The 24,388-nt window shown below is 37.6% G+C and overlaps 1 protein-coding gene across 9 annotated transcripts in view; it reads left to right on the top strand.

Annotated features, from left to right (window-relative positions):
• The first annotated feature begins 884 nt into the window (after positions 1 to 884).
• The window catches only part of RBM25 (RNA binding motif protein 25), a 43,968-nt gene continuing 20,464 nt past the window's right edge, over positions 885 to 24,388 (top strand). The window contains exons 1-11 of one of the 9 annotated variants that reach the window (XM_070758046.1): positions 939 to 1,098; positions 2,117 to 2,194; positions 7,840 to 7,912; positions 8,263 to 8,380; positions 8,590 to 8,639; positions 10,245 to 10,415; positions 13,636 to 13,693; positions 15,299 to 15,459; positions 20,157 to 20,339; positions 22,097 to 22,150; positions 22,412 to 22,495. In XM_070758046.1, the coding sequence (XP_070614147.1) occupies positions 8,275 to 8,380; positions 8,590 to 8,639; positions 10,245 to 10,415; positions 13,636 to 13,693; positions 15,299 to 15,459; positions 20,157 to 20,339; positions 22,097 to 22,150; positions 22,412 to 22,495 (867 nt within the window). In that variant the 5' untranslated portion in view covers positions 939 to 1,098; positions 2,117 to 2,194; positions 7,840 to 7,912; positions 8,263 to 8,274. Of the gene's footprint in view, positions 1,099 to 2,116; positions 2,195 to 4,239; positions 4,336 to 7,839; positions 7,972 to 8,262; positions 8,381 to 8,589; positions 8,640 to 10,244; positions 10,416 to 13,635; positions 13,694 to 15,298; positions 15,460 to 20,156; positions 20,340 to 22,096; positions 22,151 to 22,411; positions 22,496 to 24,388 lie in introns of those variants that run through there. The other 8 variants (XM_070758037.1, XM_070758028.1, XM_070758002.1 and 5 more) reach the window with 8 other exon arrangements.

The raw sequence follows: 24,388 nt of genomic DNA, 5'->3' as shown, positions 1-24,388 counted from the left end.
GGCGGCATACAAATCCAATAAATAAATAAATAAACAGTAAGGTTTATTTACTGGTTATTATTTATTTACGCTAAGGTTAAAGTTTTTCGTTACACTGGTTACACTGTTTATTTACACTAAGGTTAAAGTTTTTGGGGTTTGGGGAAGAAACCAGAGTCAGGTAGTGCATTCCAGGCATTTACCACTCTTGCTGAAGTCGTATTTTCTGCAGTCGCTTGGAGCAGTTTACATTAAGTTTGAATCTGTTACGAGTTTGTGTATTGCTGCAGTTGAAGGTGAAGTATCATTAACAGGAAAGATATTTTGATATATAATTTTATGAACTATATTTAGATCAGATCGGAGGTATTGTAAATTGTCTAATCCCAGTATTTCAAGTCTAGTGGAATAAGGTATTTTGTTACCAGCGGAGGAGTGAAGGACTCTTATGAAATATTTCTGGACTCTCTCGATTGTATTGTCTGATATGCAATGCAGGTTCCAGACAGGTGAGCTGTATTCCAGAATTGGTCGAAAAAATGTTTTGTAAACTCTGATTAGCAGTGTAATATTGCCAGAGAAGCTGCTACGTAAAATTACATTAACAACTCTTAGTGCTTTTTGGCAATATTATTACAGTGGGCTCTTTGCTAGTATCTATTACTAGTCCGGATTTTTCCATTTCGGACGTGTTAACATTACAGATTCTTTTAAAGCTGAACCCGAAAGAAATGTTCCAAAATGAAAAAGGAGCAGGAGCGCCGCTTCTTCCACTGGAACAACCACAGCGGCCGGGAAGAGAGGACGGAAGTCGTCCAACCGCAGACATGCACAGACACCAAAACAATTCCTAGAGGTGCCCGTTCCTCGCGATTCCTCTAGGACTAATTCATCTTTACCTCTCCATGGTCAAAACGATCGCGATGCTGGGCGGTCTTTGGCGGAAAGCCGAATTTTTTGGGGGGGAAGGAGGGGGAGGAGAAGGTTGTCCATGTGACCAACCCGCGTAACGCGACGGCGCCTGTAGCTCCGAGTGGCGCGTTTGCGGCCTAGTTTCCTTTGCCGGGTCGAGAAGAGTTGGAGGCTGTTGGGCCTGTTTGTCTTCGGCCGCTGCGTTCGGTGAGAGAGCGGGGCAATGCCCGTGCAATTTTATGCTTTAGGGATAAAGAGGCGGGGCCGAGGAGGGACGGGGGTTTGGGCGACTCGGGGCACCCGTGTCCGGGGGGGGGGGCCTTCAAGAATTGGGGGGGGCGGGCTGAGGTGGCCTTTTTGGAGCTTTTCAGGGAAGGTTATGACGCTTTTGAAGGGCGGGGGACGAGGAGAGAAGGTTTGGGTGTCTCCTTTTTTTCTTTGAAAGCGTCGTGAGGGGAAATAGGGGTGTAGAGGGCGACGAAGGCGATAAAGGCGACACCGAAGGCCGCTCTATCGAGGCCTGAAAGCCCGGCCCGTTCGGAGTTAGATATCCCCCCCCCCCCCCCCCCGAGCCCATCCATCCGTGTTGGCTTTCATGCGGTTACCTCGGCGCTTGACCAAGCGCAGCCTCGAGAGGTGAATTGGCGGGTGTGAGTGAATCATTACGAAGCAACCCTTAGCCGGCAGGCAAAAAAACGATCGTTTAAAACACGAGGGGTGGTTGGGGGTTGATTATTTTTGGGGTGGGAGTGTTGAAAATTAATAACCGAATGAAGATTAAAAAAAAACCAAAAACCTAATCTCAGAGACTCCAAAAAGGATCCTTAGAGGAGGGGGTTTTTTGCGGTCCGGCCAATGGTTTTTAAGAAAGTAGCTCCTTTAGAAAACGGTATTTAAAAGGGCTCGTATTTAATCACCTTCAGCGCTTCTTGAAGTGCTGGTATAGGATCAATCACGACCATTTTAAGGAGCGATTAATCATCCCTGAAAAGCACCACAGGGCTACTATCTATGCATTTATTTTTATGGATCTGCCGTCTTCTGCGGACTTAAAAAAAATACATTTGTAATCTTATATTGTAATCTTTACATGCTTATCTGAAATTTAAGCCAAACTGACTTTTTTAAAAGGGGGAATGACCCTGTAAATGGTATTAAAAATGTGCTCTAAGCCCGAAGATATTTACCTGAAATGAAATCTAAACGAATTAAATTTGTAATCCAGAAAAGAGAAGGTAATCTCAGAAAAACAGATGGTAAGGTAATGAGAAGATATGAGGAGATAATCTCAGAAAGACAGGTGGTAAGTTGACTTTAAGTGCATCTTTTGTGTTTAGCTTTGAAATGTGGTTATCCATAGACTGTTAGCCGCTTTATTGTATTTCAAGTTTTAGGTGCTGGATGTAGTTTCTTTCTCTTGCTTTTCTCTCTCCTTGCTTCAGTCAAGATGCCATCAATTAAAGAAGAGAAGGTGGCAGTGTGGCTAGGAGGGCCTTTTCACAATCTTGTGTGCCAGTTCCTAGATCAGGAGGCTCTTTCCACAGTCCCCATTAGACTACTGTAAAGTAAAACACTCTACATGGGGCTGTCTTTGAAGAGTATCTGGAAGCATCAGGTGCAGAATATGTGTTTCCAGAATACCACATGTTGTACTTCTGTTCCATGAGCTGCATATGTTGCCACTTTGCTCTGGGACCTCTTCCAGGTCCTGGTATTATCCTTTAAAGACCTTTCTGGTGTGTGACCAACTTATCTGAGAGACTGCATCCCTCTATTACAGCGGTCCCCAAACTACGGCCCATGGGACGGATGCGGCCTGCTGTGGCCATTTATCCGCCCTTCAGCAGCGCACAAGATTTTACCCATGTAGATATAATAAGCTCCTGAATCGGTCTGCTGTGCAGCCATCAGGACCTCCTGCACACTAACTTTTGAAGTGGCGCAAAGCCACGCTGTCCCAGATCGCTCGCTCACTCGCTCGCCTCTTAAGATCTGCCACTAAGATCTGCCAAAGAGGAAGAAGATCCGGATTGGATTACAACACCAATTATATTTCTCATTTATTAACCATTATGCCAAAGTGCTGCCTTCTTTCTTTATACATTTTTCTATAAGCCAAGAAAACCTTGTATAGCCAATCAGAAGTTAATAAAAGAAAATTAAAAACAAAACATAAACATATATGAATTTCAGTGTCAGGCCCAACATTCAGACTTTTTCTCACCACCCCTCTCTAAATAATACGTTCCCATTTTGTTTTTTTACTTTAAAATAAGGTATGTGCAGGGATTTGTTCATAGTTTTTTTTTATAGTCCGGCCCTCCAACAGTGAACTGGCCCCCTGTGTAAAAGTTTGGGGACCCCTGCTCTATTACATCTGCCCGTCTCTCTGAGTGGTAGAGAATGCAGACTATGGGTTCTGTCTGCTAAGGATTTAAACTTCATGGGTATAAAGAGTTAGGCATTCTCCCAGTCCCAAAGTGAGGCGAGGCTCTACCCCTGTTGATGTTCAAGAGGTCCCTCAAGACCTGGTTTTGTTACCAGGCTTTCTCCCAGGAGACCAGTGAAATCTTATAATGGATTATAATGGCTGCAGCTGATAATTATTTTGCCATACAGTTTTTCATTTCTAATGTTTGTTTTAAATTTTACAAATGACTTCTTAATGTACAGTATTTATTTTAATGTATTGTTATACAATACCATATTGGTATGCTGTCTATATTTTTTCATAGTTATTAGAAATTCAGGGGTTCTTTGGCAACTTCTCTGTGTGTGCTTGATTTTTGTTTAAGTCATAACATTTTTTATAATGTTTCTGCATTAACATTTTTATTGAGTTATAAAGTAATGTAAAACACAAAGTAAATAGGAAAGCAGTGTGGAGGAAAAGAGGAAGGAGACGTGAGTAAAGGTAAGGAAAAAAAAGAAAAAGAAGCATTGACTTCCAACTCACTCTGTTACAGTAAAGTAAGGCATTAACATTAAATCATAACTTTTTGCTTTTTCATAATAATATGAACAAGCCATTTATATAGATATCTATCAATCTAATAAGTAAAGTCAGTTTCATTCTTCTCTACATCAAGCACATAGTTCAGAAACTCTCCATGTGGAAACAAAAGTACTTATAATGTTTAGTCATGTGATTCCTGAAATATCTTTTATCTTTTTCTCTATTCTGTTTTATAGTTTTAAGGGGGAAATGTGTACTGTGTTCATTTTAGAATTTGCAGAAATATTCCATTGACTTTATCATACCAAAATAACCAGAACTATTGATTAATAAAGTACTATCTGTTCTTGAAAATGCCACTCGATACTAACTTCTGTTATTTCCTCATATAGTTACAATAATTACTTGGGAACAGTTAGATTCTGAGAGGAACAACTGATGGATATAGCTGAATCAATTGAATTATTTCAGAAGTATTTTGCTCATTAGTAAGACCATAATGATACATTAAATAATGTTTTATATTCTGTAATACAGTTTTTAGATAACTCTGTCATGAGTCAATGTCTGGTTTCATCCAGGGTTTTTTTTTGGGGGGGGGGGGTTCTTTTCTTTTCCACAGTTGGAACAAGGATTCCATTCCTTAACATTTTCCTTTTGTTTTCTGCTGTTTTTCTTTTTGCTGAATATTCTTCATTTTGCCTATTTTCATCTGCAGAAGTTTTTTTTATTTCCTAATTTTGGATTTTTAAAAATATTATTTGGTCACCATTTTCTTCTTTATTTATGAAATGACACCTGTTTTGGAATTAAGCTGATTCCTTCAGCAATCTTTCTTGGATCAAAAATTGTTCTCATCTCTTTGTTATTGGTTAATCTTCATTTTATCAGCATATTTTGCTTGTTTAAATTATTTTTAATTTCTGAACATAAAACCAATTTGCCTTTTGAAACTTTGCTTTGGAAATACTATAATTGGAAAACTAGAATAGGACTCTGTAAAGCATGTTTCACAACTGATAATCACATAAAATAATTAGTATGCTTTCATTTTTCTATTCTTAAGCTTTGGAATTCAGCTGTCTTTTTAGGTGAAAATAAATTAAGTGAAAGATCCTTTTAAATAAATACAGAATTATAGCCTCATCTAATCTGTTTTTGAATACAAGAATGAAGGGATGAAACACTTTTTGATTGAATGTTTACTATATTTAATTTATTTTGCAATTCTATAAAATCATTTAGTACTAAAAGAACTTAAATCTGAGCAAGCAATAAATAATTCTCATCAATGAGCACAAAAAAGGTTCTGTCTTTTACTCGCCTGCTTTTTTTAACACCCTTAATAAAGAGTATTAATTTCTTATTTGTGAGCCCCTATTAGAAAGTGAAAGCATATCAAAGGTTCAGCAAATTTATAGAGTATGCAATATCTCAACTAGGTGACTTTGTTTCATTAATTTAGCACAGATGCACAGCAGACTAACAATAGATTCCTTTCCACTTCTGGCAACCGACTTTTTGTGCTAATTATATGAGAAAACTTCATTTCCAGTGTGTCCAATCTATTTAGAATTATAGTAGATTAGTATCTAATGGTGGATGCCCTATGACTTTGTTGTCAACTAGAATTGTGTATGTCAATTTGTTTTGTCTCCAATCCATGTGGCCATGTCATGCATAAGACAGTGTGTCCAATCAGTTCAGGAACCAATTGGAATTGCTGGAGAAAGGAGATAATAATTTTCATTCTTCCTGTAACATTTAACTGCATTTAACATTTAATATTGGTTAGGTAGAAGGGCATTTTTGAAAGAGTATATATTCTATTTATATCATTTCAGAAGTGCCCTTCTATCTACCCAATATGTACATAGTGCATAGCTAAATAGGCCTTTAGAAGTAGTGTGACCATAGTTCATTCACTTGCTCCTGACCTATGCAGAACTCCTTGTAGTTGCACATGCACCATGATTACAAGAAGAGTGCTTAGTTATAGGATTGCAGCAAATAATCAATTATCCAGAAAACAGCATAAATAAAAACTCCACCTCTATAAGCAGCAAAAAGAAAATATCATCTCAATATAGACATTTTTGAAGAAATGTTGGAAGTTACCCTGAATCATCTCGCAGCGAGATGGACAACAAACAAATTTAATAAATAAATAAATAAATATAAATAAATAAATAGAACACATATTATTAGCTTTAGAAAGTGATATGGAAATGGATACCAGGCATTTGAACCCATTGAGCCTGTTTCACGAATGGAGTGCTGCTACAGAAAAGACCTGTTAACCAATCATGTCCAAATCCAATTTGGAAAAAGATTGTGGCATACTGATAGCTCTTGATTTATAACAGTTCATTTAGTGGCCATTTGAAGTTATAATGTCACTGATAATACAGCCATTTTTTATATGATCATTGCAGCATCTGTTTGGCAGTTGGTTTATGATGGCTGCAATGTCCCAGGGTCATATGACCCTTCTTTGTAGTTTCCAACAAGCAAAGTCAATGGGGAAGCCAGATTCATTTAACCATGTTAACAACTGCTGTGATTCACTTAACAATTGTGGCAAGAAAGGTGAAATGAGGCAAAACTCAATGTCTCACTTAACAACAGAAATTTTCTCATTTGCAGTTGTAAGTCAAAGATTACCTATATTACAGAAGATTGTCTCCTGTATCTTTAGGCTTCTGCATTTTGTTAACTAATAATATTTTAAACTGTAGCAAGCATTCTCCTGGTATTATTCTAAGAGCTTTTGGAATACCTCCATTGAACTAGTAATTAACATAATCAGCTTTTATGAGTACCGGGTTAAATACATTTCTAAAATGTGTGCTGTTCGATCAGAAATACAATTTTAATTAAAATGATTTAAATCAATTTGACTGAATTTAATAGAAATTATATTGCTATACAATGGTATATATAGATATATGTGTGCCTTCTATTTAAACAACTGTAATGTCATCTGTATAACTGCCTGGAACCATTGTTTTAATTGAGTAATAGAATAATGTCATCCTAAAAGGGAAAGTAAGCTAAGGATCATAAGGAAATTCTTTTTTTATTTAAGACCAATACAATTAGGTTTGATCAAATTAAACAAATGATTATTGGTTGCTGGCCCTAAATAGTTTAGAATAAATCACTTTTACAGAAATTTGAGGAGATTTTATAACAGGTAGACATATTTTTAGTACAGTCAAAAACTGTATTAGTTGAAAAGAATGCTTAAAGAGGTATTTTTCAGTTGTGTAAAGACATATATGGTTTTGTCCAATAAGCCATTGCTGAATTAGACCTTAAAGAGAGAGCTCAAAATAATATTATGTATGAACTAGAATAGAATAAAATAGAATAAATAAAATAGAATAGAATTCTTTATTGGGCAAGTGTGATTGGACACATAGGGAATTTGTCTTTGGTGCATATACTCTCAGTATATGTAAAAGAAAACATTTGTCAAGAATCAAATGCATTTCCACTGAACTGTTGGAATTACTCTGGGTATTTTATTACAGTGATAAAGAACATTAGAAGAAGTTTTTGATGGCTGAAGTTTTATAAATTTTAGATAAAATAAGTTATATGTTGCTTTAATTTCCTTATTTTTTTATATTTCCAAAGTACTTTGTTGTTCTGTTCAAGTGATCCCACTTTTATTTGCTATCTTTTTATAATTAATTATAATTAATTAATTATAATTAATCTTTGGCACATTGGAAAGATCTTTTTAAGGATACATTTGTTCAATAAATTTTTTCATTATTTTATTCTATCTATAATACACTAAACTCTCCCTTTATTGTGGAGTTTCAGATTAAATTAGATTCCTTTGCTACCATCGTGGTTTGTTTTATAGGAGTCAAGTATGAACATTAGATCAAAAATGTTTTTCCTTGACATCAATTTGAGGTAATTATGATGAGAAAGTCAGTATTCTGCAAGTGAGGTGTGACTCCATCTCTACCTTACAGTACTAGATTCAGTGAAGAAAAACTCCTTTCCAGAAACTGGGGACTCAGCTGGCCTCAGAGAGAGCATCTAGAGGTATAATTTGTGCTCCAGATGGCCCATCTATACGCTGGAATATTATGAACTATTTGAAAGTAGGCAATACATCTTGATCCATGCTACTATTTTAATGTACATATTTTATGAATGTTATTATTCATGTAAAAGAGCAAAGTCCTGAATTTACTTTCTTATAATTCTCTTATTTTGTAGAAAAGCTATTGTTTCTGTTTAACTTATCTAAATTAATGTTCCTTCACACATTAGTATCCTCAAAGGAGGAATAGAGAGATAATTTTCATAGGAAATTATCTTTAAATGCTCAGTAATGGACATTTCAAAAGATTCATGGTTCTGATTCTGATTTTTCTCTGCTTTTTTTTTAGGTTCTTTTTAAAATGTCTTTTCCACCTCACTTAAACCGTCCTCCAATGGGAATCCCAACCCTTCCACCTGGAATTCCACCTCCACAGTTCCCAGGTTTTCCTCCACCTGTACCTCCTGGTAAGTTACATCAGAAACTCATCAAAGTAGCTTAATTTTTCCATCACTGATTAATCTTTAAAATCACAATTAACTAAATATAGCTGCATTGGGTAAGTTGATAAGGAAAATAATCTTTATAAAAATAGTTTTCTTGCCTTTCTATTTAGTAGATATTTTTAAATCGCGGTTGATTCTTGATAAACTATTAACACAATTTCTCTTCACAGGGACCCCAATGATTCCTGTGCCAATGGGTATTATGGCTCCTGCACCAACGGTAAATATTATATAAAATACAACTTGTGAAACCTATGGCAATAATTGCAAGATTTTATTACTTTTATGTCATCTTCTCTGTGGCGGCCCCGGCCCTCTGGAACCAACTCCCCCCAGAGATTAGAATTGCCCCCACCCTCCTCGCCTCTCGTAAGCTTCTTAAAACCCACCTTTGCCGTCAGGCATGGGAGAACTGAGATACTCTTTCCCCCTATGCCTTTATAATTTATGCATGGTATGTTTGTATGTATGTTTGGTTATATAATAAGGGTTTTTTAGTTGTTTTAATATTGGATTGTTACATGCTGTTTTTTATCACTGTTGTTAGCCGCCCCGAGTCTACGGAGAGGGGCAGCATACAAATCCAATAAATAATAATAATAATCCTTTAAAATATTAGTGTCTAACTAATAATAGCAATTAATAGTAATCAATTATAAAAATGTTGAACACTGCTAGCCAGCTGGTGCAAAGCTAGATCGCCTGCTGTAGATAGCAAGCATAAATAAAATAATAAAATAAACTAGAAATCTTAGGTTGCAAGACTACTTTGTGGTAAAAAGCACTGTAGACTTCCCTGGCTGTATATGGCCATACACTTTTTTTAAAAAAAATGATCATCAAAGATTGATCAGTATAATAGTAGTTGCCTGTATTTTACAAACTTAGGGTCATATTTAAGAACATAAGACTCCCCTTTGTTTGAAAAACTGCTTCTACTCTTTGTCGTGTTTTAAACTAGGTTAAATCTAACTAAATCTAACTTTGATTATTGTTTGCAAAATGTTATGAAATCATTGCTAAATTGAAAGGATCATTATCATTGCCCCAATAATCATGGTTGAAGCCAAGGAGGAAAAGTGTAAAGAAGAAATGGAGATTCTTTGTCATGGTTCGAAAATAAAGAGTAAAGAGTGAAAATTTTATTTGCCCTGATCTCCATTTCCAAAAGATCATTCAGTTCTTTGAATACAGGGATGGGCAATTTTATGGCTGTTGGAACACTCCCCAATAATGTGGCCAAATTTGGTGGCAAAACTTCATATCAAAATTGCATAATAGATGCACTAAAGTAAAAATACGCTGTTTGCTACTCTAAACATTTCAAATCCCCAAAATGGAGGGGGAAAGCAAATACTGAACCTACATGATTGGGTGTAATCTAGGGAGCCAAATAATAGCTTTTAACGAAGTCACTGTCAAATTTCAAAAAATGACCATCTCTAATTAATTCTTCCAAATTTTATTCCTCAGATGGCATTTTAAATATGAAGCAATATTAAAAATTTATACATTTAAATAGAAATATTCTGAACTTCTATATAATTTCCCATTTGGATTATATTTGCATGCATGAAAAAAATTGCCTGAAATCTTTGTTGTAGAGAAAGCTATTTAGGCAAAATTAATTAATACTGATCTTCAAAATAAATGCAATAGGATTTATATAGCATTTGTTTTCAGTAATGTAGTAAGTTATTTAACCATTTTATTGATACGTTATATAATGTGGTTCTTCTATGTTTATGGACTTTTTCTTCTAATGAAGATATGATAAGGGTTTTTCCTCTCTGAAATTTAACAGTAGGAATCTCTTTATTTTCAGGTATTGGTTCCAACTGCAGTGTCGATGGTTGGGAAACACATGGGTATAAGAAAGGAACATCCAGGTCTAAAGAACAAAGAAAATGATGAAAATAGTGGGCCCACCACCACTGTCTTTGTAGGCAACATATCTGAAAAGGCATCAGACATGCTTATAAGACAGCTTCTTGCTGTAAGTAACATGATAGTATTAAAAATTAGTCCTGAAAATCTTCATTTGGATATTTTGATATTGTCTTTTGTTATACTTGTGCACTAATCTAAAATGCTCCATTGGCCAAGATTTAAACTTGCAATTTACAGCATTTCATTTCCGTGCAGAATTTTTCATCTTAGCTTCATATGATAGTGAAAAGTTTGTCTCATTTTCTATACACTCACAAAGTATCATGTACATATGGGATACTTGGTACCTTTCAAATATTTTTGGATGCTAATTTTTGTGAACCTCACTTGGCACAGCCGTTGATAAATGATAGTACAGTGGTACCTCAAGATACGAACCCCTCGTCTTACGAACAACTCGAGATACGAACCAGGGGTTCAGAAAAAATTTGCCTCTTCTTACGAACTTTTTTCATGTTACGAACGCCAAACCCGAACTTCCGGGTTGGCTTCGGGAGGTTGCTGGGAAGCCCCCCAGCCCGGCTGTCACCTTTTAAAACAGCCAAGCAGCTCCCCAGCAGTCTCCGAAAGCGGTTTGCTCACCATGTGTCCTCAACCTTTCACGGAGGGTTTTCCACCTCTCCTTTTCCCAGTTTGCTCTCCATGTGTCCTCAACCTTTCACGGAGGGTTTTCCACCTCTCCTCTTCCCAGTTTGCTCTCCATGTGTCCTCAAACATTCACGGAGGGTTTTCCACCTCTCCTCTTCCCAGTTTGCTCTCCATGTGTCCTCAACCTTTCACGGAGGGTTTTCCACAGTGAAAGGTTGGGGACACCTGGAGAGCAAACTGGGAAGAGGAGAGGTGGAAAACCCTCCGTGAAAGGTTGGGGACACATGGAGAGCAAACTGGGAAGAGGAGAGGTGGAAAACCCTCCGTGAAAGGTTGGGGACACATGGAGAGCAAACTGGGAAGAGGAGAGGTGGAAAACCCTCCGTGAAAGGTTGGGGACACATGGAGAGCAAACTGGGAAGAGGAGAGGTGGAAAACCCTCTGTGAAACGTTGGGGACACATGGAGAGCAAACTGGGAAGAGGAGAGGTGGAAAATCCTCCGTGAAAGGTTGGGGACACATGGAGAGCAAACTGGGAAGAGGAGAGGTTCGGGGGGGGGGGTGCTGAGAAGCCCCCCAGGCCGGCTGTCACCTTTTAAAACAGCCGAAAGCCGTTTTTTTTGCGGGGGGTTTTTTGGTTGCACGGATTAATTGACTTTACATTGTTTCCTATGGGATAAAGTCCTGTATGGCATCGGGCTAGATTATTTGCGGGACCACCTTCTGCCACATGAGTCCCTGCGACTGCTTAAGTCTCAGAATCGGCCTTCTCCAGGTCCCGTCAACTAGACAATATTGCTTGGCAGGGCTCTGGCCCTCTGGAATCCGCTCCCCCCAGAGATTTGTACTGCCCCCACCCTCCTTGCCTTCCGCAAGTGTCTTAAGACTCATCTATGTCGCCAGGCTTGGAGCGATTAGACTTAACCCCTCTGGCCGATGAATGTCATGTATGGTTGTCTGAATGGGTATGATTGATTTCTAATAAAATTGGGGATTATAGATTAGATTATTTAGTTTCAAATTAATTGCATTTAGGCTACTGTATTGTATTGTTTTGTTTTTTATATGTCTGCCCCGAGTCCTCAGAGAAGGGCGGCATATTAATCCAATAAATAAATAATTGTTAAGGTTGGGGACACATGGAGAGCAAACTGGGAAGAGGAGAGGTGGAAAACCCTCCGTGAAAGGTTGGGGACACATGGAGAGCAAACTGGGAAGAGGAGAGGTGGAAAACCCTCTGTGAAACGTTGGGGACACATGGAGAGCAAACTGGGAAGAGGAGAGGTGGAAAATCCTCCGTGAAAGGTTGGGGACACATGGAGAGCAAACTGGGAAGAGGAGAGGTTCGGGGGGGGGGGTGCTGAGAAGCCCCCCAGGCCGGCTGTCACCTTTTAAAACAGCCGAAAGCCGTTTTTTTGCGGGGGGTTTTTTGGTTGCACGGATTAATTGACTTTACATTGTTTCCTATGGGAAACAATGTTTCGTCTTACGAACCTTTCGTCTTACGAACCTCTCGTCTTACGAACCTCCTCCTTGCACCAATTAAGTTCGTATCATGAGGTATTAGTGTAGTTCCAAGTATTTGGAATATCTAATATTATCTCCTGCTGCATTAGCCAAATAAATTTCCATTCTATTATTTCTATCATCATGCCTGGCCCTGAATCCAACAAAACATTCTTCATTGGGGCTAGAAATATTGCTCAGGCATGGTTTATGAAATCAGAATTTGGATGATACAAGTAGCAATATTTTTGGAAAGAAAATACTTAATGGAGTGGATAATTGGGTAATGACCTATAAAGTCCTGTATGGCATCGGGCTAGATTATTTGCGGGACCACCTTCTGCCACATGAGTCCCTGCGACTGCTTAAGTCTCAGAATCGGCCTTCTCCAGGTCCCGTCAACTAGACAATATTGCTTGGCAGGGCTCTGGCCCTCTGGAATCCGCTCCCCCCAGAGATTTGTACTGCCCCCACCCTCCTTGCCTTCCGCAAGTGTCTTAAGACTCATCTATGTCGCCAGGCTTGGAGCGATTAGACTTAACCCCTCTGGCCGATGAATGTCATGTATGGTTGTCTGAATGGGTATGATTGATTTCTAATAAAATTGGGGATTATAGATTAGATTATTTAGTTTCAAATTAATTGCATTTAGGCTACTGTATTGTATTGTTTTGTTTTTTATATGTCTGCCCCGAGTCCTCAGAGAAGGGCGGCATATTAATCCAATAAATAAATAATTGTTAAGTGTTGTCAGAACACTTGTTTTCTGTTTTCTGGATAAATATTTTAGCAATCAGATGTGGCTATTTCAAGAATAGTCTTGCAGTCTTTTTGTCATCTTTCTATCTTGCCAGTTATAGTCATTTTTCCTACATCAGCACTGTATTCCCAAAATATGTGAGTTTTATTGTCTTCAAAGCGCATGAAGTCTTTATTTGGACCAGGATTGACGGTTTTTGCAGTTCATGCTACTCTTAGTAATTGTCCAAATCCATAATTCAGGGACTTCTGTCTTCTTTATATAATAATTAAATATATTAATCGTTAACAGGAATTATTCTAGAAGGCATTCCTTAAAAATAAAACTATTTAGGGAAGGCTATTTTCTTCTTATGTTGCATATTCAGCCATTGTCCACCAACATTTATGCCTTTTTAAACAATGTTTTTCAGAAATGTGGGTTGGTTTTGAGTTGGAAGAGAGTTCAAGGAGCATCTGGAAAACTCCAAGGTATGTACATTTTCTTGTTTTTATATTTTATATTGTATATACAAACAAACAGAGAGAGAGAGAGACCGGGGGAGGGGGAGATTCATTCATATATTTATTTGTCATATTTAAGAAGAGCCATTCGGGGCAGTGTACAATAAAATATTAAAAGCATAGAAAACAGTATGTAAAATTTGAAAGAAGCAGGAAAGGTTAAAAATTGATTAAAAGGTCGAGGGGAGGGCTTTCAGTCCTTGCTGTTAATAGTTGTGACAAAGAAACATGATGATAGGAGGTCTAATTTGATAATTGCAGTTGGCTTACTGAATTGTATTTGCATAATGATGTGGTCTTCAGTGGTTTGCCTTAGTATAAATTGGTGACAGTATTTAAGCTGTTCCATTTACTAACTTTATAATCATTATGTTGCAGCTACATAAATCACACTGTCATTTTGAAATTTATTATTGCACTTTGGGCTTTTACTTAAGAGACAGCAACATAGAATAAATACTAGATATAGATAATATAATATATAGAATAGAATCAGTGGTTATCAACCTAGGGGTCGGAAGCCCTTTGGGGGTTGAACAACTGTTTCACAGGGGTCGCCTAAGAAAAATTTCCCATGTTGTTAGGAAATAAAGCTTCTATTCTGGTGCCTTGGAACATATTTTTACAACCTAACTAATCAGCCGTTTACAGTGTGAGTGTCCCTCTGACTTCCTGCCAATCAGCTTAAAGCTCTGTTTGGAGAATTGGCGCTAGACTTATGGTTGGGGGTCATCACAACATGTGTTAAGGGGTCGCAGCATTAGAAAGGTTGAGAACCACTGGAATAGATAATAGATACTTAACTTAAAACACTTGAATATATAATATTGACCAGACATTTTTTCTGAATATTTAAAATATTTTAAAATGTACTTTATAGAGGTCTTGATAATGATGAAGATTAAATGAGGATAAGAAATGTTTTGGAATACAAAGAGAAAAATCAGAACTAGATAAAATTTTATTAGGCCAAGAAAGGAAAACAATAACTAAAATAAATAAATTTCTATTAAATTATAAAATGGAGGAGGGAATAGTAAAAGGAAATATGATTAGTTGGACCAGAAACTTATAAATTTAGTATAAAAAATTTGGAATTAAAATTATAAACTGATGAAATCAACCACATACAAAGAAAACTTATATAAGATGTATTATAGATAGCATTTACCTCCCACGAGATTGGCTAAAATGTATCCAAATCTAACTTCCAAATTCACATGTCAATATTAATTGCTGTAAGATAACCCTAGAGCAGTCATGGCGAACCTATGGCATGGGTGCCACAAATAGCAAGCGGAGCCATATCTGAGGGCACTCGAGGCTTTGTCAACTCCAGTGCGCATGTGCATGCTGGACGGCTGATTTTGGGCCTTCTGGAGGGCAGGGAAGATGCCGTTTTCACCCATTCGGCTTGTTTTAAATATAAATAAAATTATTATTATTATTATTATTCATTATCATTATTATTATTTTTAAAAATTGCATTAAAAAGCAGTCCTGTAATTGTCGATACAGTCATTTGTCTATATTACTTCTAAATTTATATTCTAAATTCCCAATTATTTCTAGCTTTTGGATTTTGTGAATATAAAGAACCTGAATCCACACTACGTGCACTGAGATTGTTACATGATCTCCAGATTGGAGAAAAGAAGCTACTTGTTAAAGTTGATGCCAAAACAAAGGCTCAGCTGGATGAATGGAAAGCAAAAAGAAGGGCGTCCAATGGGGTATGTATACAAATTAAGAAATATATAAAATAGAAAATGATTGACAGACAAACTTTCCCTATACCTCTTTTATTGCTTTGTTTCTGTTCAGTCTGTGGTGTTGAGTTTATGGTTCTTTTGTAGATTAAGCTCCACAGTATTCCCTTCTTTTCCAGTTTTCATGATCAGGAGTTATAATAAATTCTGTAACATTTGCTAAATGTTATAGATTTTATTTTTTACCTTTCAAACATGAATGTATGTTAGGGATTTGCATTTGGAAGCCTTTCCATGTTTATACTCTTTTGAATACAATTGTTGTCCATAGAATTAAAAATGGCACAATCAGCCAGTCACAATCAAAATGATAATCTAAATAATAGCCATAATTTTGACCTTGTGCCATTACAACAAAAAAAGTTAAGAAATTTTCTGTTCGGAAGTAGAACAAAGAAAGCTCATAGAGCAAGTCCTTGTTTAGCAACTGCTTTGCTAAAGGACCATTCACAAATTATATAATAAATGATAGTTTAAAAATCATTTTCTGACCAGTATATAAACTTACACCCATATGTTTGTATGTGACAAGAACAAATGGAGAGTAAGACCGAGAAAGCTCCCTGAGAGACCTTTATCTAAAAGGGTAGTAGCAACCAAAACTCTTCGCAGCAGCTTTCTCTATCAATCAAATGCTTTGCTTAGCGACCATTTGCCAGAACCAATTGCAGTTGCTAAATGAGGACAACCTGTATTTTCATTTGTTATCTTTAAACACACATGCATTTTATGCAATTGTGAATAAGAGGAAAATAATTGGTATTTTAGGAAGATTTTAAGCCTTTTGGTTTTATGAGTTATAGCATACAGTTATTTTGAAAACTGGAAGAATTAAATTAGTTCTGAATAGCACTTTCACTTTGCACGAATATTTTAATGTCACCTATCCAATACCCTCTGTTACTTCTTTTCAAGCTGTTATTAATATGGCAGCTTCTTTGTCAGCTGTAATCCCTTCCCTCCTCCTTGCCTTGCTTAGCTACTGCTGCTTAGTGAGACTTTCCTTTTTCTGTTCTTTGTTTCTTCACCTGGCATTTGACTGGATAAACTCTCTTGGAATTTAAGGTGAGAGTCCCTTTGGTTTTCTCTCTAAAGAAAAGTTTTAGCACCAATCATTTGTTTTTGTTTATTTTAAAGAATTTGAGATAACATTTAAAGAATATTGAATGGGGCACAATATTTCATTAAAATAAATGTATACATTAATTTAATAAATACATTTACAGTGATCCCCCGTTTATTGCGTCCCCAACCATTGCGAACAGGGTACTTCGCTATTTTTCAACCCGGAAGTCAAAAATACCATCTACGCATGCGTGCCGGGCACGCATGCGTAGATGGCAGCGGCTTCCCTGGGTCTTCCCCCTCTTGCTGGCGTCAGCGAGGAGTTTCCCCACCGCCCACGCAAACTCCTCGCTGCCGCCCGCCCTTCGCCCGCCCACGCCGTTCATTCTCGCCGCTTTTGAGCTGAATCCGGGAGCGAATTCGCTTCCGGACTCAGCTCAAAACCGCCGATAGCAAGCGGCAAGGAACGGCTTGTCTCGGCGCTTTCGAGCTGTCAGCTCGAAAGCGCCGAGAGAAGCCGTTCCTTGCCGCTTGGTATCGCCGGTTTTGAGCTGAATCCGGAAGCGAATTCGCTTCCGGATTCAGCTCAAAACCGCCGATAGCAAGCGGCAAGGAACGGCTTCTCTCGGCGCTTTCGAGCTGTCAGCTCGAAAGCGCCGAGAGAAGCCGTTCCTTGCCGCTTGCTATCGCCGGTTTTGAGCTGAATCCGGAAGCGAATTCGCTTCCGGATTCAGCTCAAAAGCGCCGAGAGCCAGCGCCCCCGGACCCCCAACCCGGGTTTGGGGGGCTGCTAGGAAGCCCTCCATGCCGGCGGCAAACAGCCGCCCCGCCCCCGATCTTCGGCTCCTCGCTAGCGCTGTGGGAGTAAAAACACCGTCTGCACATGCGCAGACGGTGTTTTTACTTCCGCATCGCTACTTCGCGAAAACCCGCTCGTTGCGGGGGCTCCTGGAACGGAACCCTCGCAACGAGCGGGGGATCACTGTATCTTCATAATCAGGTTTGTTTGCTATTAGGATTGCAACCATTGTCATCTTTAGGAATATGAACATGTGCTGGCTGTTTTTTAGGAATTATTGAAAAAATTAAATTGCTTAATTCAATTTTTTATATTTGTAATTGTTATAAGCAGTTTCATTCAAAATATTAGCAAGTGTTAAATGTTTTAAAAACTAAAATAATGTAAGTTGAAGGAAGAACAGGGAAACTTGTTCCAGGTGTTATATAACTTTACAAATAAACTACATATGTATAACATCAAATTTATTAATATGTGCTATGATTATACATTACAGTGGTCATTTGACTTTAGCGGGGGATACGTTCCAAGACCGCCCGCGAAAGTCAGATTTCTGTGAAGTAGAGACGCTTCCTTCCTTCCTTCCTTCCTCCCTCCCTCCCTCCCTCCCTCCCTCCCTCCCTCCCTCCCCCTTCCTCCTCCATTTCTGGTTTTACTTACCCCCAGAACCTGCAGGGGCCACAGAGTGGCAAGCTGGGGACTTTGCTGCGATCGCCGCCGGCATCTCCCATGGCGGTGGCGGCAGCAGCACCAGTGCTCAGGGTTAGGGCAGGGGAAGGGGAAGCTCAAGCTTTGGATCCAGGCCAGGACTCGAAGCCGGGATTCCAGGCCGGTCAGCTGGGAAGTCAGATCCTACCACTAAGGGAGAAGAGGTGGCAGCGCCGGGCGGCAGTAAGGCTTGCCTTCGAGTGGAGCGTACCAACGCTCCGAGAATTAAAGGGGAGGGATCGGAAGGCTGGGGCGGAAGCTGAGTTTTTATTTAAAGAAGCAGAATGGCTGGGGTGGGGGGGAGAGGAGAGTTAAAACGCACAATACTGTACACCAGGCGGCCACGGGAAAACCTGTGGTGTTCAAAAAACCTCAGAGTATTTTTTAAATTAATATTTTTTGAAAATCCGTGGTATAGACTTCCGCGAAAGTCAGACACGCGAAAGTCAAGGGACCACTGTATTGGGAAATCAGGTTTTATAGATTTAAAATTAAAGCTCTGAGACAATTTATCATGTGACAAGAGTCATATGAAACTATTTCTGTAATTTCTGCTTTATTAAAATAATGTTGGCCTATACAGGTAGTCCTACAACTGAGCCCAAAAGTTCTGCTGCTAATCAAGATAGTTGTTAAGTGAGTTTTGCCTCATTTTAAGACAGTTGTTAAGTGAATCACTGCTGATTCAGTTGTTAAATTAATCTGCCTTCTCCATTGACTTTGCTTGTCTACAAAGTTGCAAAAGGTGATAACATGACCCTGGAGCACTGTAACTCATAAAAATGAGCCAGTTGCCAAGAGTCTTAATTTTGATCATGTGACCCTACTGCAGAGGTCATAAGTGGGAAACACACACATGAATCATGTTTTTCAGTGCCATTGTAACTTCAAAGTCACTGAATGGTTGTAAGTTGAAGACTATATTAATTTGAATTATCACTATACAGAGTTTAAAATTACATTATTTGCCCTGTGGAAAGATTAAGCAAATGTGCAACGTTTAATCTTGTTTTCAGAGTGTATATTTTATATAGGGCACAAGTTTCTTTAATTAAAAGTTTCGGTATGTGTGTTTTCTGTGAGGAAGATTTTTTTTAAAAAAACAGCATCTGTCTCACAGTCCTCAAGCTGCAGAGTTATTAAGATTATCTGAGCATTTGTGTAGCACTGCCATTAATTTCTCAGTTTTGATATCGTGAGGAATGTATGATTTGTTTTGCAGCTGTGTGGCAAAGCAGCTAAAGGATGTTAGGTTTTCATGCCCAGTTATGAACTACTACTTTTTTGGCTTTTGCTGCCTCACTCACCAAAGACCACTGAGGCAGTTTTTGGCAGCAGCATGTAAGGGTACATGACTTATTTACCTTTTCACAGGAAAACCTTGGGATAGCCGCATCCATTCATATGACTTTTCATAAAGGAAAAGTCAGCACTTGAGATTGATAGATAGGGGAATGGTAACGATGTTTTTAGTTATTCCAGCAAATTATTACCACTATCCCGTTTATATCAATATTTTCTATTCTAACCTTGTAGTATAGATATTGTTTCATTCATGTTCATTGCTTGATAGTTTCAATGAAATACAGGTAGTCCTCGTGTTATGACCACAATTGTGGTCAAAAATTATGTTGCTAAGTGAAAACATTTGTGAAGTGAGTGTGTCCCATTTTACGACTTTTCTTGCCACAGTTAAGTGAATCATTGCATTTGTTAAGTTAGTAATATGGTTGTTAAGTGGATCTGGATTCCCCATTGACTCTGCTTGTCAGAAGATCACTCCAGGACACTGCAACAGTGGTAAATATGAACCAGTTGCCAAAAGCCGCTCCGAGTCTCTGGAGAGGGGCGGCATACAAATCTAATAAATAAAATCTGAATTTTCATCACGTGTCCATGGGGATGCTGCAATTTTTCAGTGCCATTGTAACTTTGAATGGTCATTAAATGAACTTGTAAGTCGAGGACTACATGTAATGATACTGATTATGTTGCCTTAGCTATGTAGGGCAAGTAAAAGAGTAAAAAGATAAAAGTTTTGTTTATTTGCCATTTCCATTATGACATTATTGCTTGTATTGTTTCTTAGAACTCCAGGCCAGAATCCGTACCCGATGATGATGAAGCCCTGGATGAAGAAGCAAAGAGAAGAGACCTGCTAATTAAAGGGGCAATTGAAGTGTTAATTCGGGAATATTCCAGCGAGCTCAATGCCCCCTCTCAAGAGTCTGATTCTCATCCAAGGAAGAAGAAAAAGGAAAAGAAGGAGGACGTATGTGTTTTGATTTTGGACACAAACAGATTTACTTCATCTCTCCTTATAATAAGGGCCAAACCTTGTGCCATACATTAGTTCAAAGCATCTGATGAAACCACAAATCAACAAGCCTTGATGTTAGCAGCACTTACATGTTTCATACTGAAATTAAATCAGTTCTAAATGCCAAACCCTATGGATGGTGTAGGTGTGTATACACAAGGGTTGAATGCCCAGACTTGGAGCTGCAGGTTTGATTCAGCCTTTCATCCCTTCAAAATTCATTTATTGAAATCATTGATGATTGTTCTTTATGGTGGAGAGGTGTTTTGACATCTTAAATGTAAAGGTCCTGCCTATTAACATTCGTTATTATAAAAGGCCAAAAACTCTGGACCATAGGGGTTCACACTGATGTCATAATCACAAAGTATCTTATTTGATGTCCTGTTTTTATTATGTTTGTGTACATAAGTGAGAAATTGTTTGTTATTCTTTTTATAAGCTGTTATAAAATGGTTTGTTATTATTTGGCAATTAAGCCATTTGACTTCCAGATGTTTTAAGTGTTAACATATGGCACAGGATGCCATATTCTGTGGAAAACCTAGTCATAATTGGACTAAAAATAAAATTCACTCTGGGAGAAAGTACTTTGCAAATACTTGCATGCTTGACTGTAATTGAGTCACAACTAGAGCTAACTAATGGGATTTGGCTTGAATTTGCAGCCTTCCTTTAATTTTCTTTTACCACTATTGCATTTGAAAATCAGTACCAAAAATCAATCAGAGTTGTTACCCATTTCCTTTTGCTTTCCTTTTATGTTTAGCCTCCAATTAATCTGAGTAAGCCTTGTGCTGAAGTTTTTGTTTATCTTAGTTCCTTAAAACTAAGATTCATCCACATGGTGGATTGTCTTCTGAATATACAGCAACTCTTATAATGGTACTGAAAAAATAAGTGTTAATAAAAACCACTTCTTGTTAGCCCACTTTACATTAATTGAATATTTAATTTCCTAATGCTTAGATTAGGATTATTTCAAATTGCACATTGCTTACATAGTTGAACTTTAAGTGTGCTCTGTTCTTTTCACCTGTTGGGAAGATGGAAGTGCATTCTTCTCCCTTAGCAAGTGGAACTAAAGCTCTGTGTATGTTGGGGGAGAAAAGAAATTGAGGTGTGTGCCATGTAAAATTGGGTAAGAGGCACTTTTGTCTCCTTTAAATGCTTATGGTCACATTTGGTTCCCTTGCCCATTCTGTGGTTGAAAAGATGAGATGAGGGATAATGTGGGAGAATAATGTGAGTGTGGGAAAGCAAATGGCAAATCAAATCTGACTCTTGATTTCAGATCGGAACCTCGCTAATTTGCAGAAACTTGTAAACCCCCTTGAGATAATTAAATTTTGCGAATTAGCGAGTTAAAAAGTACAAAATCAAGCTTGAAATATTGCAAAAGGCACCAGCCACTTGTAAACAAGCATAGATTAGCTTGCAAGATTTCTTTAGTTTGAAAATACTAAAATTGTATCCTACAATTTTAAATGGAGAAGTACTGGGTGAGGTGGCACCCAATAAACCTTTGCTGAAAAGTAGATCAGTAAAAGGAGAATTAGCGAGGTTCTTCGTAATTTTGTTGAGTCAGACCAATATTCACAGCAATACAATATTGCTTGTTCTACCAACATACGGGAACATTGTTTTTTTTTTCAGAGTAGTGTGCAATCTATTTTTGTAAAAAAAAATCTCCGTGGATTTTTCCGCAGATTTTCCGCAGATTTCCAGTGGCCCCACTGATACCTTATCCACTCATCACCAAGGTTCGTTTACATTGTAGGCTTTGACAATGACTATGTTTACTGCTAGTTACCAGATTTGTGGCTCGTGTCCATCTAATTTTTTTTCATTCATTTAACATCAGACTGTGAGGTTTGGAACTGCAGAAGCCCTTTATTTATCTCTTACAAGACTGGAACAAAACATCTAACCTTCAGTTTTTCTTTTTGTTCTCCCATTCCTTTGTGCATGGATTTTAATATTTTATTTCTTGTTTTGTCCCCCGCCTCTTTTTTCCTTTACAGGAGGATATAAATGCTATAGAAATGGAAGAAGATAAACGGGACCTGATATCCCGAGAGATTAGTAAATTCAGAGATACACACAAGGTAATATACTTCTTTTTGCAGCTTATGCAAAATTAGGTTATTGTAAAATCCAGTTTCAATTTCCTCACCCTTTATAAAATTTGCAAGGACATTACATATCATTTGTTCATCTTTAAAGCAGGAATAATGTGTATCTAAACATTCTCACTGCAGTGGTCTAATATTTTAGTTAGTTTTTTCATATTACTTACTGCATTGCAATCTTCTCTCTTTAACACAAATACATTTTTTAAAAAATTACCTTTCTACTCTACTTGTTTTAAAATTAACCCAGAGTGGCTAAAATAACACATAAGACCAAATAACTAAATTGGGCTGCCCTTTGAAACACATTTTGATTCCCATAATAGTCAGATAATGGTAAAACATAATTCATATTTGCGTTATTACTAAGCCCTATTGCTTAGTTTAAATTTAAGATTAAATTTAGTAGCTAAATTGAGAATGGGGGTGAAATAAATTAGGTATTATTTATCAGACTTTACCAAAATTTAGATGCATGGAAGAACTGTAAATTCCCATAAAGCTAATCTATTCATTGACCCCCACCATTATGATAGAGATCATATGGTGACTAATGCAAGATGAAAAACACAGCTTGGAAAGTAACATGGAATAGGATGTAAGTATGAGCTTCTGTTTTTTTATTATTTATGGATGCCCCCTCAGAAAAATATGCAAAGGGGTAACTGGCTTGGAAATGTGTTTGCACAGCAAATTCTACCTCAGGATTCCCACCTACAGAAGTTTTTGATAATGTGAATTTATTAATGTGTTCTGGTTGGGGAGGGTCGTGCAAGGGTGGCAAAGTGCAAGCTATGCATGCAGTGTATATCTTGATGTTTAGCTTTCATGGAATAATAACTCTGCATTAAGGCTGGATTACTCCATGCCAGCAAATATGTTCACTCCTGACATGAGAACTCTGTTTGCTAATAACATTGAACGGCGGTATTAAGGTACAAAATGGTAATGTACATTCTGGTTACAGGTCATGCTAATTTGCATTTCTAACTTTAAGTACAGAATAGTTATATGTTGTTGGCAATGCACAATATTCCAATATTACTTGGGAATGAGAACCTGAGGATAAGTATTCCGAAGATGTGTGAAACTGGTCATAATGAAATATGGTCTTATTTCCAAGCCCCAACAATAACTAAAGTGCAATTAAATGATGTGGTTCAAAAACAAACACAAAATGTGCTTCCTGTTTCAGAAGCAATTGGGCATATTTATTGCCTGTGATCCTATCTTATTGGAAAATATTTTTAATTTACTTTTTGAAGTAGATGAAATTAAGTGTACTTTAAAATGGCCATTTTATATATTGGGTGGGATGATTAAAAAGGGGCTGGCTAGCGAGCACAGTGAACCTTTGCATGTTTTTTGGTTAGAGTTTACAAAATAATAATCAGAATGTTAGGGTGTCAGCATTGCAGGGGGCGTCCATTTACAGCACAGATGAGTCTGAAGAGAACTTAAGGTAAGATTTTTTATTGTTCTGTCTATACTCTTTGCTCATTACTTCAGCATATCTTTTAATTCTTTCTCCATTTCATTTTACCCCCTTATTTTTTGTTTGTATGGAAGCAGCCTATTCAAATTTGTATGAAATAACTCTGTTGATTTACTTTCTGGCATCTTAAAGGCCGTCATTTAAAGTTGCTCTTTTTCTTAAGAGCATCTTAAGTTCAGATAAATTTTGATGATGATTTTTATTACGACCAGCAGCATAACCAATAGCATTTTATTTGAACAATTAAAATAATCTAAAATATTGGAACAGCTAAAAATAAAGTAAGTATTGCCCATTCCAGTATCTAAACTTTTCTGTAAAAGTATATAAAATTGGAGGTAAGTTCTATGATACAGCATATATAAATATGCCCT

This window comes from Erythrolamprus reginae, chromosome 1 (genome assembly GCF_031021105.1).
Source record: "Erythrolamprus reginae isolate rEryReg1 chromosome 1, rEryReg1.hap1, whole genome shotgun sequence".
Classification (NCBI taxonomy): Eukaryota; Metazoa; Chordata; class Lepidosauria; order Squamata; family Dipsadidae; genus Erythrolamprus; species Erythrolamprus reginae.
The sequence above is the reverse complement of the archived record's forward strand: the minus strand, read 5'-3'. Positions and strand labels throughout refer to the sequence as shown.